This window comes from Perna viridis, chromosome 5 (genome assembly GCF_037379345.1).
Source record: "Perna viridis isolate PV_CMFRI_1.1 ecotype Kerala chromosome 5, ASM3737934v1, whole genome shotgun sequence".
NCBI lineage: Eukaryota > Metazoa > Mollusca > Bivalvia > Mytilida > Mytilidae > Perna > Perna viridis.
Window position 1 is genome coordinate 6,131,818 of NC_142449.1, and position 13,137 is coordinate 6,144,954.

Consider the following 13,137-nt stretch of genomic DNA (forward strand, 5'->3'; position numbering starts at 1 on the left):
AACGTATACAGCATACCGAAATTGGCAAAATTTTTATGATTATTGTTTTGTTTTGTTTTTATCAGTGTACGTTTTGATGATGAAAAGAACATGAGCAGTATGCAAGCAGGGGCGTAGCTAGGCCTAAATGATGCTTACTCAAAACAAATCATTAGGACCGCCAAGCCACCATGTCCATCTCGGAGAGGTGGCTTTACGGTAGGGGGTCTGGGGGCTGTTCAAGGCCACCGGAAGGTCTGGGAAAAAATGTAAAATCCACATTCTTATTATTTTCTGACACTTCAATTGCTGTTAGGAAAAACATATTTCATTAGACTCATTTTGAGTTTTGACTTATATACGAGTACATAAAGGCTGAGCTAAATGTTGTCTAGTCGTGACAATTTCAATGACTTTGCCTACCTTTATCATGAGGCTGGAATAAGCATTTTCAAAATTTCATCGATCTCTGTTCTCATCCGTGGGTCGCCTGTAGCGAACAACCAGGGTGAAAACACTAATCCGCGGCAACAAACATGGCGTGTCGTCAATGAGCGACGGCTCCGGAGAGCCTCACAGCAAAGGTTAACACTTGCACGTAGCGAAATACTAGTTCATGCATTTCAGACTATATTAGCAACATGAAAGACTGAAGTAGAAAAAAGACAGTGGGACCAGATTATTCTTACTTGGGACAGACGTAAAATGTAATTGTATGCATAGATGAATTTTGGCAAAATACTGTTGCATGTATTTATTTTATGAAGTAAAAATATTTGAGGTCGGTATTGTATCACTGGAAGAGAAGTGCCCACTTTCTGTTCTTCTTTCTACTGAAAATGTCCAATACGTGATTAGTACGGATTCTTTTTCCCTATAAACGTTAAGTAAGCCTAGGCCACTGAGGCGTTTTCTTGACATGCTGTTTCGAAGGTATGTTGTTACACGACGCATTGTACTGAAAGAGCGCTCTGTCGTAGCTGTTGAAACAGGCATACATGCAAAGATGCATAATACAATGTAAATCCCAGAATAAAAATTCTTGTTTGTAATGTTAAATATTTCTTGTACGTCTTTGGGGATGTTACTTTCTCCGTTAGCCAATTTTGATTTCCACATTCTCAGGCACCTCTTAGACAACGTCATATCATCTGAATAAGCGTCGAATATAGTGTCCTCAGTTGCTTCATCAAGCTGAGCAGCCTTGGTGGGTAAAAGATGTTGTGCACAAAATCTAGGTTCGGAGGATATTAATCGGATATTTAGTTCAGCAAGCAAGTAATCCATGAATGGCAAGTACATATTCAACCTCCAATATTCTGACGGATTATTGGCAGGTGCGTTAGGTCGATTTTGTAAATCATTTGTCCACCGCGGTTCATTGGCATAGTTGGTTCAACATATATCGACTGTTCCAGCAAGATCTGACGCAACTTCATAGAGAGTATTCCATACTTCAATGTCATTTCTCTTGTTTACGAGACGTATTACGGTTTTTGACTCTTTCTGAGCAATATACAAATCACAATTTTTTTTCTTCTGTGGAAGATTTTACAACGGTACTAACCTTGACAAAATATGCTCAGTGGCAGCAAGTGTAATGATGAAATTAAACTGCTCTGTTGCTACCTTATATGGACCGGCCTTTGCATCATGGTACTCTGTTGTAAGCTCTTCTAGAGCGGCATGGATAGTGGCGAATGCTGCCTTAAATGTGTATACTGCCTCTGATCACGATGCCAATCGAGTTTCGCACAGCATTTTCAATTTTTGACGACCTTCCTTATCAGGTTTGGCGATTTCGTCCTCACATAAATGCTCTTTGAAAATTTCAAGTTTCTTTCCGGAATAATCAAAAGTGAACGCATTTTTTTGCAGTGTTCATAAGGTTTCTTACCAAAGGCTCCTTACACGCGTGAACAATGGATAGATTGCGATTGTGAGCCTTGCAATGCGTGTATATGGCACTTGGTATCATCTCACGTATTCTTGCTTGTACCCCTCTATATTTTCCGGACATATCAGCCGCTCCGTCGTACTCTTGTCCGCCCATTTTTTCAACGGAAACTCCCTTTTCACGAAGATTGTCTAAGAAAGCATTAGTTAATGCTTCGCCTGTAGTTGATTTACACTTTTCGATTCCAATAAATTCTTCCTGGATACTCATCATAAACCGAAGACATAATGCCATTTGCTCAATGGTGGAAACGTCCGTGGCTTCGTCAGCTATGAAAGCAAAACATGGTGCATTATTACAAGCACTGACAATATTGTCACTTATAATATTACCACATATATGGATGATTTCATTTTGGATTTCTGGGGAAATATAGGAAGTCTTGGTAACTGATTTTGATTTCGATGACGACTCAAGATGATCTCTCAGAATCTCGACCCAACCTAGATGATTTATTTAAAATCAAAAGGTACCACCTTAGACTTGTATTCTACTGTAAAAGACGTTCTTTTTTTTTTACTTTTTGCTGATTTTTCGATGTGTACGCAAGTGCGTTTTTGCGTATAGGGTGCTACGCCCGTGGCAAGTGGTCTTTTATGAAGTACTTAAAGTACTAATTGCTAGGTTTAGCACAAGTCGCTGAGATGTGCACTTTTTATTGAAGATTTTTATCCAATAAAAACCAAAAGGGTACTAGACATCTTCCTGGTTTTGTAGAAAGGTCTGAGTAGCTTTCACAAAAGCTACCTGAACAAGGATGTATGGCCATAAATTAAAGTATGTACTCCAACACAATGGTCGTATGGTCATCGATTTAATTCTTTCTCTATCACTTGACTTCAAAGTAGTATCGGGTGTCCAGCTTGTAACCGGAGCTACTGACCCTTTCGTAGTACATGAGTTTACTCTAGGTTTAAGTCGGGTTCGTGCTTATCTTATTTTTTGTTTGTTTTTTTGTTTGTTTGGTTGGTTTTTGGGGGGGTTTGGGGGGGGGGTTGTGGGTTTTACTTTCCAGTTTCTTTGTGTTTTGTGCAATGTTCTTTATCTTTTTTTAGCAATGTTCCAGGTTTTGTCCATTGACGATTTCTCTTCTTGTTCTTTATGATTTTTCTAGCAATGTTCCAGGTTTTGTCCATGGAGGATTTCTTTTCTTATTCTTTATATTTTTTCTAGCAATGTTCAAGGTTTTGTCCATGTCCCTCTACTTGAACCTTTGATATTTCAGTATCTTCAGAATATAAAATAATTTACCACCTGCATTACATACCTCAGTGAATGTAGAATTTGTCTATTGCAACTCAATGAATTAGAAACGCATTAAATGCAACCGCAAGCTCTTCCGTTAATTATTATAAACTAGTGTCAAACAAAATGTCTGTCGCCTATACAAATATTAAACATACAGTATTCTTTATTCTTCAACCTTCCAGTTTCTATAAAGTTTATATAGATTTTTATTCCCTGATGTTGTTTCCGTGAGCAGGCTTTTCGTGTATTTGATCGAAATGACCCCCTTTGTTTTTGCTTACTACTCCATTAGCAATGCAACGGTCTTTGTAGTATATCAGTGAAGCAGTGCGGTCATTAATGAATGATATTTTAATGCAGATTTGTCACATTGTATGTCTGTTTAAAAGCCCCAGGCTGATTGGCCACATAAATGTCATTACACTCCGCCTATTTATTATCCTCTCATCCGAATCTCAGGTGTTCATATTTAGATTTTTACCTGTCGACTTAAATTTCAACACCTTAACGGTACAAGAATTCAATCTGATAGCCTATGGATTATAATTTAAGAAAACATTAGCGATGTCGCAAGGATCTGAATATAGACTGTGAGAAGGTAGGTTTCTATGCAGCGTTTTATATCGGTTTCCCTGATTTTCTTGTAATGAATACTTTGCTGTCGTAAAGTGATGTATTTTTAATGGAACTCAGCGGCTCTGTATATGTCTATATTCCACCTGCAGAGCATACCTCGAGCACGTAAGCTACTGTCCGAAGAATGAAGGTGTTTATTTTATGACTTGCTATGCTATTATCACTAATGAGTACTCGGTCAGAAAGCTTGGTATTTCTACGTTCATAAATATTTCAGTTCATAAAATCTAAGTATTCTCAACAGAAAATGACATACTTTGATATAATGTTAAACCCTGTGATTTGATAGAAGTCATAAAGTTCCTTAGCCCGAAGATTTTAGACTGTATACTATTGACAATGTCACGTTTTGTTGTATTTATTTGGATCATATATATATATATATCAACTACATACCCTTCATTAAATAAAATTGAACATCTATAATAATACTTGTTCACCTACTGGTAGTGTAAGGTTAAGAGTTGACCTAGATTCTGACACGTAGAAGCCACCGAATTAAACATGAGACAGGAAAACAAAGAAACCGTTTATGTAGTGAGAAGACAATGGGGGCATATTGTATTTCAAACATTATATCATTAAATTTCAAAAGAATCCCCACGCGTTATGCTTAAATTTAGTTACCCTGATCAACCACCCATTTATATATAAAAAAGGTAAATAAAATTATCAGCATCAAAAGTCGGACCGTGCAATACAATATTAAGTTTTTAAGGTTTCCTAGAATTCAGCATGTAAAAAAGTGTTGAGAAAATGAAGAGATTAAGAATACATCTATTAAAAGCGCACGTTTCATTGACCCAAACAATGGCTAGAATTTCTGATAAAATATATGTTAAGCTGTCTGGGTTGCCTTCTTAATAGAAATAGAACAATATTACCGGTAATGGACATTTATATCATTTATACAACTTGTAAATTAATATTATATATATCATACTACACATGTTACATAAGGAACGTGTTATTCCATGGCCCCGGACTAGTTCACCTGACAACACTCTGTCACCCCCTGAAGCAGATGCATTTATTTACATGTAATGTTTTCATGGTAAACACAACACTCTCTTTGAAATAATGAGATGCATTATTAATTAAATATTTCTTCGTGGCTTTTTTGCTTCAGTGATGTAACAAACTAATGTTGAAAAGGAATAAACATAAAATTGTGACAATGTAATAAAGTAGCGGTATATATATGGTAATATTTTCTTACCACTGTTTTCATTTCATTCTTGCGTTGTCATTACCTTTGAAAAGATTATGAAGAAGTAAGACATAGTCAATTGATCGTGTTTGTTATGATTTCGTATCCTGCAGTGCTTTTAACACATATATTGAATTATCTTTTATGCTGACTGGGAAGCATGCAGATTTTATATAGATTGGGTGCAAAGCATTAAAATAAAAGTATATTTTGACTGATCTAACGAATGTAGAGCTCAACAGAATAAATAAGTAATAAAAGAGGTTTTTTTTTATTGAAATGATGATGATTTTACTGATATTGCAGTTGCAATGTTTATCGTAAAAAAGAAAAACAATGTCTTTCGCATGCTTTCCAGCATAAGTCCCTTCCAACCTATAAAAAAATATACATAAATGTTCAATTTCATTATCGTTTCCAGTTATAACCTAATTAAATACTACACCTTGGCCCTACATTTGCATAACAGTCAAAATAATAGGACAAATTTTACTTTCACTAATTATCTGAACAAGGTTTATTTGATCCGTAAGGTTGAGCTTTATCGCATTATTTCAATTTTCAGAAATATAAACCAAAACAAACAAAATACTTTCCCCTGTAGTACATTTATGTTGATTGAGTCCGATTGTACATGTAGCCAGCCTTAATCAAATGGTATTATATTCAACCCTTTTCTAAGAGTTATTACTTATAATATTCTTGAATCACTGTATGACAGCGGTGGATCCAGTGGGTTCTTTAGGGTCGGAACCTACCCCTTTAGTAAGAAAACTGAAATTGTTCAAAATTTGGGGCAAAATATGATCAAATTATAGTCAGTAACCTCCCTTTTATATTTTTATTCGCACATGTATGAATCTTACAGGGTTATAGGGTGCTTCATAAGTATCTAAAGAAAAAGGCCTAATTGCAACTAGACATGAATTCAAAATTTTAATGAGATTAAATGTCGATTGTTTCATAAAAATACTACATTTTTGGACCTAGAAATCTCTGGTTTTGAATGCTAATTTTCTGTACTTTTAAATAAACCGAGATTCATGCAGTAGGCGTCCGAGTTTTTTTTTTTTCTTTTTGGGCTGAAAAACGCGGTAACCATAAATTAAGTTGGCATGGTTGTTATTAAAGTCCAGTTTAAATGTTCTTTTTGTTATCTTAAATCTTCAACCTTCATACAGAACTCGATAAGTAAATACAACCTAACTGTTTAAACTTAGAAAAAACAAACTGAAAGATACAATGTTTACATTTAGCGAGTAGTCAGATTATTTTCACGTCTCCCTTCTTAAAATTCAAAGAGCATTTTTAAAAAAGAAATGGGTTTTGGATTCGCCGTATTGATTTTCTTTGGATGATTCGTTTTCAAGGATTTAAAATAAGATCTGTGAAACCCTAAACTACGTAGCAGGACGGTCAGGAACACACTGTTCATAATTCTCACGGAGATGACCTTGTTTCTATATATATATATTTGTCTTTTGTTAAAAAAAACTGCTGTCACTCTTCAAATGAGGTATCTACGACTGATTTTAAGTTCTTCAAACTTCTTTGAAATAGATTAATGATTCGATAAATTATTTAATATATATGTTCATCTGATGATAACTTTGTTCTTTTTACATTTTAAAAATGCAATAAAAATTGTGTCATTGAAAAATATCTTTTCAAGATATGAAGGCATTTAATGTCAAGTGAACATCTTTTTATCCACCTATATTGTATGATTTTGAGGTTTAATCAAATTTTGGGATGCAATCCATTAAACACGACCTAGAATTGCCTTTATAGGTGCATAGTCGGATTAAATAACATAAAAGGCCTCTGTGATAAGTGCCCGATCATTCGTATATTGTTTCTCGGATTTCAAGGAAAAGACGTAATAAGAACGGGTTCTTTTGCCGTACCATATTATAATATTGTATTGAATTCTAATTTTTATTTTAATTTAACTCTAATTTGGTGTCTAGATTTTCATTGATGAGAATTAAACGAATCGTAATGGGGTATTCATTAAAAATTTGAAAGAAAAAATCGTGTTGAACCGGGAACGACAGTTTCTAGTTAAAGATAGAATATTTATCAAATGGACATAGAAATAATGGACATGCATGTTCTACAAAAATCTTTGCGATATACATATAATAAAATATTTGTCTTTAAATGATTTTTTTTAAATATATGCTATAGATTTAGGTGTGCATTTGGATCTGATGTTCAAAACAAAACATTGGGAATGTAATCCAGTGGTTATCGTTGTTTTTTTATATTCATTGTTTTTCTATAGATTAGTTTTGCCCATCATTGAAAACCCTGTAGTGACCTGTAGACATTTAATTGTTCGTTGCTTGGCATTTGGTGGATGAGATCAGCAATCATACCACATCTCTATTTATATTGATTAACAAATGTATCATATGATCATTATAATGCCTGAGGTAATGTAATAGTAATGGGATATTACTAGATGATGCTAGATTAAACAAATCTGCAAGACTTTGTAATATTTTGGTAAGATAATGTTCGAGGGAATATGACTTTTGAATCAGTCATGTCCCCTAAGGTCCTAGTACAAGTAGGGGTGGTTATGACAAATAAACTCGTTGACCTTTAACCTTTTATACGCATTTCACTTACTAAAAAAATCATTCTTCAGTCATGTTTCTTTTTTCATATTTTTCTTACTTTGGGGCCTTCAAAACTGGATACGCAGTGACAACAACAAAAATAATTGGTCAATTGGTACAATTACATATCAATTTAGTGTAATGACAATATAAATTTATGTGTTAATTTATCGTTCTACTCATTTTCAGCTAAAAAAACATATAAATTATATTGATTGAAGCAGTCAAAGTTAAGGTTTTGATATCACATATTGAACTGGGTTTCTATATTCGGGATTTTCTATAGTTGGACATATCATTTTTCGATAAACATTATGTTTATACATGCACGTGTATTCATATGCTTTGTGAACATCTGTAAATTTAGAAATAATATATGTAAATATATGTAAACGTTTAACCAACTGTCCTCTGATTGAGCAAATTATTGGTCGGCAATACCTGTACAATTACAACAGTGCAGCTAACGTTTACTTTGATGTTTCATATCAAATGCACCACTTCATATCAGTAAAATGCATGTCACGTATATACCTACACACACCAAACATATTAACATGGTCGGCGACCACTATGTTTTATGGAAATTTATTCACCGTATGCAGTTGTGTACTTTTTAGATTCATTATTAGAACATATTGGTTTCTTAACCGTGTTCTTGACATTTCCGACTGTTTTGAATTATTTTTAACAAGTTATGGTAGCGCAAAGCCTCGTTGAAATAATTTAGCCGGATGCGAAGCACTTGCATTGGAATAAATTTTATTGTTGCACTACAAGATTGACGAAATATTCTTTATTCTCGTGATAATTATTAGATAAAAGAATTAACTTTGGCTAAGATGATAACATGATCGGTGTGTCTTTGATTTAAATTGCTTGAACGTCTTATGTAATAATTTCACATGATAATAAATTAAACAAGAAAATCTTAATTGCTGGATAATGTAACATAATTATAGGGGTTTAGTGTACGAAAAATCCATCCAAATATTTTAGTAAAGGAATAATTATAGAACGTGTCAAGAAAGAAAGATTTCATTAAAAAGTCAAAATTTTTTACAATCACCCTAGCGTCTGGATGTAATAAGTCCGTACAGATTTATATTTTATGACATTTAATTGTAGATTCTACTCAGTCTGTTGAACCAAACAGTTCGCCATTCCTACACTTACCTCAGAAAAAAATCTAATATTAAGGATGAATGACTATCTAGTGACACTTGGTTAATAATGTAATTAATGTAATTAAGGAGAAATAGTTTATCACATCTTATTACGTTTAAACTAATGTATCTATATTTTTGTCACCTTTGGTCCGCCGTATAAGTAGTGTCTTACAACTTAATGATTCAGTTAACCAATCTATCATCATGAAATTTCTCTAAATATGACACAGAATTTATCTAGATATTGTAATTATCCTTAGAAATACAAAAATCTTGCCGAATACATTTAAATGAGATATTATGTGCCAGCGAGTGCTTGATATTTTCTTGGTGTTTTGGTGTAGTATAAAACGGTCAGGATTTTTAAAGGTGTAGGTTAATGGATTCTTCAAAATAGATATTTAAAAGAGTGTGTGCAGGTGTTAGTATTCTTCAGTACGTATTCTCAATTCGACAAAGTTGAGAGACACACTATAAAAAAGATATGTCAATTTTGATAAGAGAAGAGGTTTTATAAGATAGCTATAAAATAATATTTCTGATTTCGACCTACTCATGAAATGTCTTATTATTACAATGAAGAATGATGTATGAAGTCTGCACCGGTTGGCTTATTTAATCTTTGAACTTGACTTAATGTAAAACTGTAGCTGTAGACATGGACGGAGCGTGCATAACCTTGACATACACCTGTGTATGTAATGTATTATCACGTAGAATCTGGTTACCTTGGTTTGCTGCCATTTCAACGTTTCCCTGGATTAGAAAACACCCCCGTTATGAGTTTTTAATTAAATATTTTGTGACAAAATACCATTGGTTTTTAAGGATGTTGAAACTGTACTGTAAATCACCTAATAAACGTTAATCTTGAATTATTCAGTGCTTGTCTGAGGATCCACTTAATTACGTCTAGTTTGATGCATGTCTAGAAGGTGTAAGACTATTAAAATGTATTCAGTTTTTTACAGTTTTACAGTCCGAATGTTGTTACGACAAATGAATTATTCATATTTGCATTGACGATTTTTAGCTGTACAAAAAGTTATATTAAAATTCAAAGAAAAATACTCTATGGAGTGCTTGAAATAAACACAACCACCCTTTTTCTGTGTCAAAAGTTGCATCTGTCGCAGTTGTCCCAGATACAAATCATCTATTGTAAAATTCTATGCCTAATAAAGCAATCAATGTTATCATAATTTCATACATTGTTGTAAGTCTTTTTGTTTTCTTTTGATATTATTTTCCTTTTTAGAAACTGGCTTAGACAAACCTCTTTAGAAACTAGCTTAGACAAACCTCTTTAGAAACTGGCGTAGGCAAAATAATACAAGCATTTCAATTTATAATTATTTTTGCAGGTAATACAACCTACAAGGAAGGTATGATTCGGTGGTTCAAAGGTCGAAAACATAAACGAAAATGTTACGACAGTAGTGATGATTCCCCCTCGGAGTATGGATTTAAAGATTCAAAATCGAGAGATTCTTCTCCGTATGGATTTACGAAACAGGTACAGGAGGATCGTGTTCAATATGCAGACGTAGTGCCTCAAGTGGACAAATCAGGGACTGTGATAATAGACTGTAAAACAAGTTCATCGCCTATCTATGGAGCACCTTCTCCCCAGATAGGGGGCTCTTCTGGGTTACACGGCGCCTCGTCGCCACATATCTATGATGAAATCAAGGATTTACCAGATCACATAATAGCAAGCCAGTTCAGAATACTTACTGGTTTGAAATTTCCTTCTAGTCACTCAGAAGATGAGGAGGGACCATATATGGTGGTCCCGGTATTGCCGGCTAGGCGACTTCCTGCCAAATCTAGTGCCATAAAAAGTCATATAGATCAGTCACGATCTCAAGTAGGCTCTTCAAAAGAGGTTACAGAACAACGGGAATCCTTCCATGATTCTACAAAAGACACTAACTTAATTTTACGTGATAATGTCTCTAAGACCCCAACTTATGAAAGTGTTGATTTGCTGAACTGTAGTAAAAGTGATACCGAATCAATAGCATTACCAACACGCGCTCAACATGGGGAGGCTAATGGAACTGAAAGTGACAGTGAGTGTGATCTCAATTCTAATGAAAATAATGGAGGCGAATATCCCGTCTTTCTTGACAAAATTGAACAAAATTTGTTTCTAAAACAGCAAGTGAGAGAAATAATTCAAAGTCTTAGTGGAGCAGATTCGAGTCAAACTCGATGCTCCCGTACTGATTCGTTCTCAACCGTTTCAACAGAAACATCTGTGGTGTCGTCAGTTCCTCCATCATCAGCGTCGGAGGTATCTGATCCGGATGTATTCGCAGACCAGTCGGAATCTGAGGATGAAAAAGTTGATCACGCGTGTCAAATGGAAACTGTAGTGGCTCAAACAGTATGCACTGAAGCCACCCTTAAAGTGGACAAATCGTCTGCTAATACTGATCTCAAAAAGTGTGTTCAGAAGCAAAGGAAACGGTCTTCCAAGTCCAGGAAGCCTAAATTTAAGACATATTGTATTAAGGATAAGGACCATGAAACAAAGCTGCAGTCTGTGATTCAGGAGGATACAGAAATGTACCTATTACCGTCATGTAAAGAGGAAACAGACTATTACAATTATAAAACATGTAGAAAACCGGTGCTGATTCCTACACTTCCCACCAGGATCTACCAAGACCCAGACAGACTTAAAAGTAACAGGAATAACAAACTTTTAGGTGATCTTATTAGAATGAACTACGACAAACAGCATTTAATTCAAGTCTAGTTTAACAAGTCACGCCTTACATTATCAATACAATTACAAATCTCTACATTGACATGTTGAGATACATTTGTTCTATTTTCATTCGGTTTACTTCATTGGTTTTTTGTATCAGTGTAATCTTTTAGATCAATTTCAATTGAAAATAATACTAGGATAAAGTTTCGTGAGATTTGTAAGGTGATTTAACCAGTTAAATGACCAAGGACAGTTGTGAGAATTCACGAGTGAAACATATCAACCTGATTCTATACAAGTGCAATGGAATTAAATTGTTAATAATAGTTGGTGTGTGTGTATCATGATCAATCTAGATTTCTGTGTGAAATAGCAAATATCACTGATTGACCCTAAATCCTGGAGATCTTGCCTTGTCATCTCATAACGAAAACACACTTGTCATTGTTGTAAAGGAGGGTTTAGGTCGGGTCACCAGTTCGATTTAAAACTGAGAAAAAAAGATAGCTTTTCAGAAATTTGAAGTCATGAAGTATGTCATAAATCGGTTTAATGATTTGATAAATTACATCTTTATATAATATATTGTCAAATATACAATATATAGTATAGGACCGTAGTTCGGGTACTAGTTTATCATATTGGATGATTAATGTCCAATTCGTACGTCGACGTTTTGAAAAAAAAACTGTTTTGATAATCTATGCATTTGAACTTCCTTTAAAATGCAATCTTTTCTTGTCGTTAAAAAAGGTTAAACATTTCTAAAGATTATATTTCTTTTTATTTGCAATACTAGAAACCGTTCATTAAAAGGATATCTTATTTCGAACCATGTTATCAATGTATAATTTGGCATCACTAACTTGGTACGTCTGAACAAACCGATTGTCGTTGGTTTGAATTCAATCCGGGACTTAATTTATGTTGATAAGTGTTAGCCATGATTTATGGCCGTCTACTCCCTTTTAAATTGACATAAAATGAAGAAAAACGGCGTTCGTATCACACTGCCAGCTTTACACAGATGTCTTTATTTAGTCTACCGACCCACGCACATAGTACCTTGGCTATGTCCCTAATCGACTTTATCAATTTTATGTAATAACAGTTGGTAAAATTTTACCGAAGTATTCACAATTCTGGTGTACTTTTATTAAAGCTGCATTTGAAAAATGTCTTGAAAAAGCGGTGGATAGACACATCTAGATACTAAAACACTATATCTTATCATGAAGCTTAATAAAAGTGGATTGACAAGAGGTTGCGTTTATAATGAAATATATATTGTTACTTTTCTTGTATAGGTTACAGAGATTTATCTCTGATGTAATATTATATATGATGGTCATTTGCTTTCAGATTGGAGTAAGGATATTTATTATATTTTGGAACTGTACAATTGGGAGATCTAACCGAGATTTTTATTGTGAATATTAGAAATAGAACAACGAACAAATGTTAAAAGGTTGTGGGCTATTTAGACGTTAGTACGTGTATACATTTAGGCACCGACCGTTTTAATAAGCGAGGAGGCCTGGGATCTTTTGAAAAAAAAATAAATGTTCCAAATTTTGGAGAAATTTTAT

At 34.1% G+C, this 13,137-nt stretch overlaps 1 protein-coding gene across 1 annotated transcript; it reads left to right on the forward strand.

Annotated features, from left to right (window-relative positions):
• The first annotated feature begins 3,624 nt into the window (after window positions 1-3,624).
• Window positions 3,625-11,874, forward strand: LOC148615743 (uncharacterized). Its single transcript, XM_088582282.1, has 2 exons — window positions 3,625-3,782; window positions 10,191-11,874. The coding sequence occupies exon 2, from the start codon at window positions 10,214-10,216 to the stop codon at window positions 11,591-11,593; it is 1,380 nt and encodes a 459-aa protein (XP_088438408.1). The 5' UTR covers window positions 3,625-3,782; window positions 10,191-10,213; the 3' UTR covers window positions 11,594-11,874.
• Window positions 11,875-13,137: the final 1,263 nt, after the last annotated feature.

Excerpts from the sequence above, each read along its gene's own strand:
- LOC148615743 (XM_088582282.1), top strand. The coding sequence starts at position 10,214 with ATGATTCGGTGGTTCAAAGGTCGAAAACATAAACGAAAATGTTACGAC.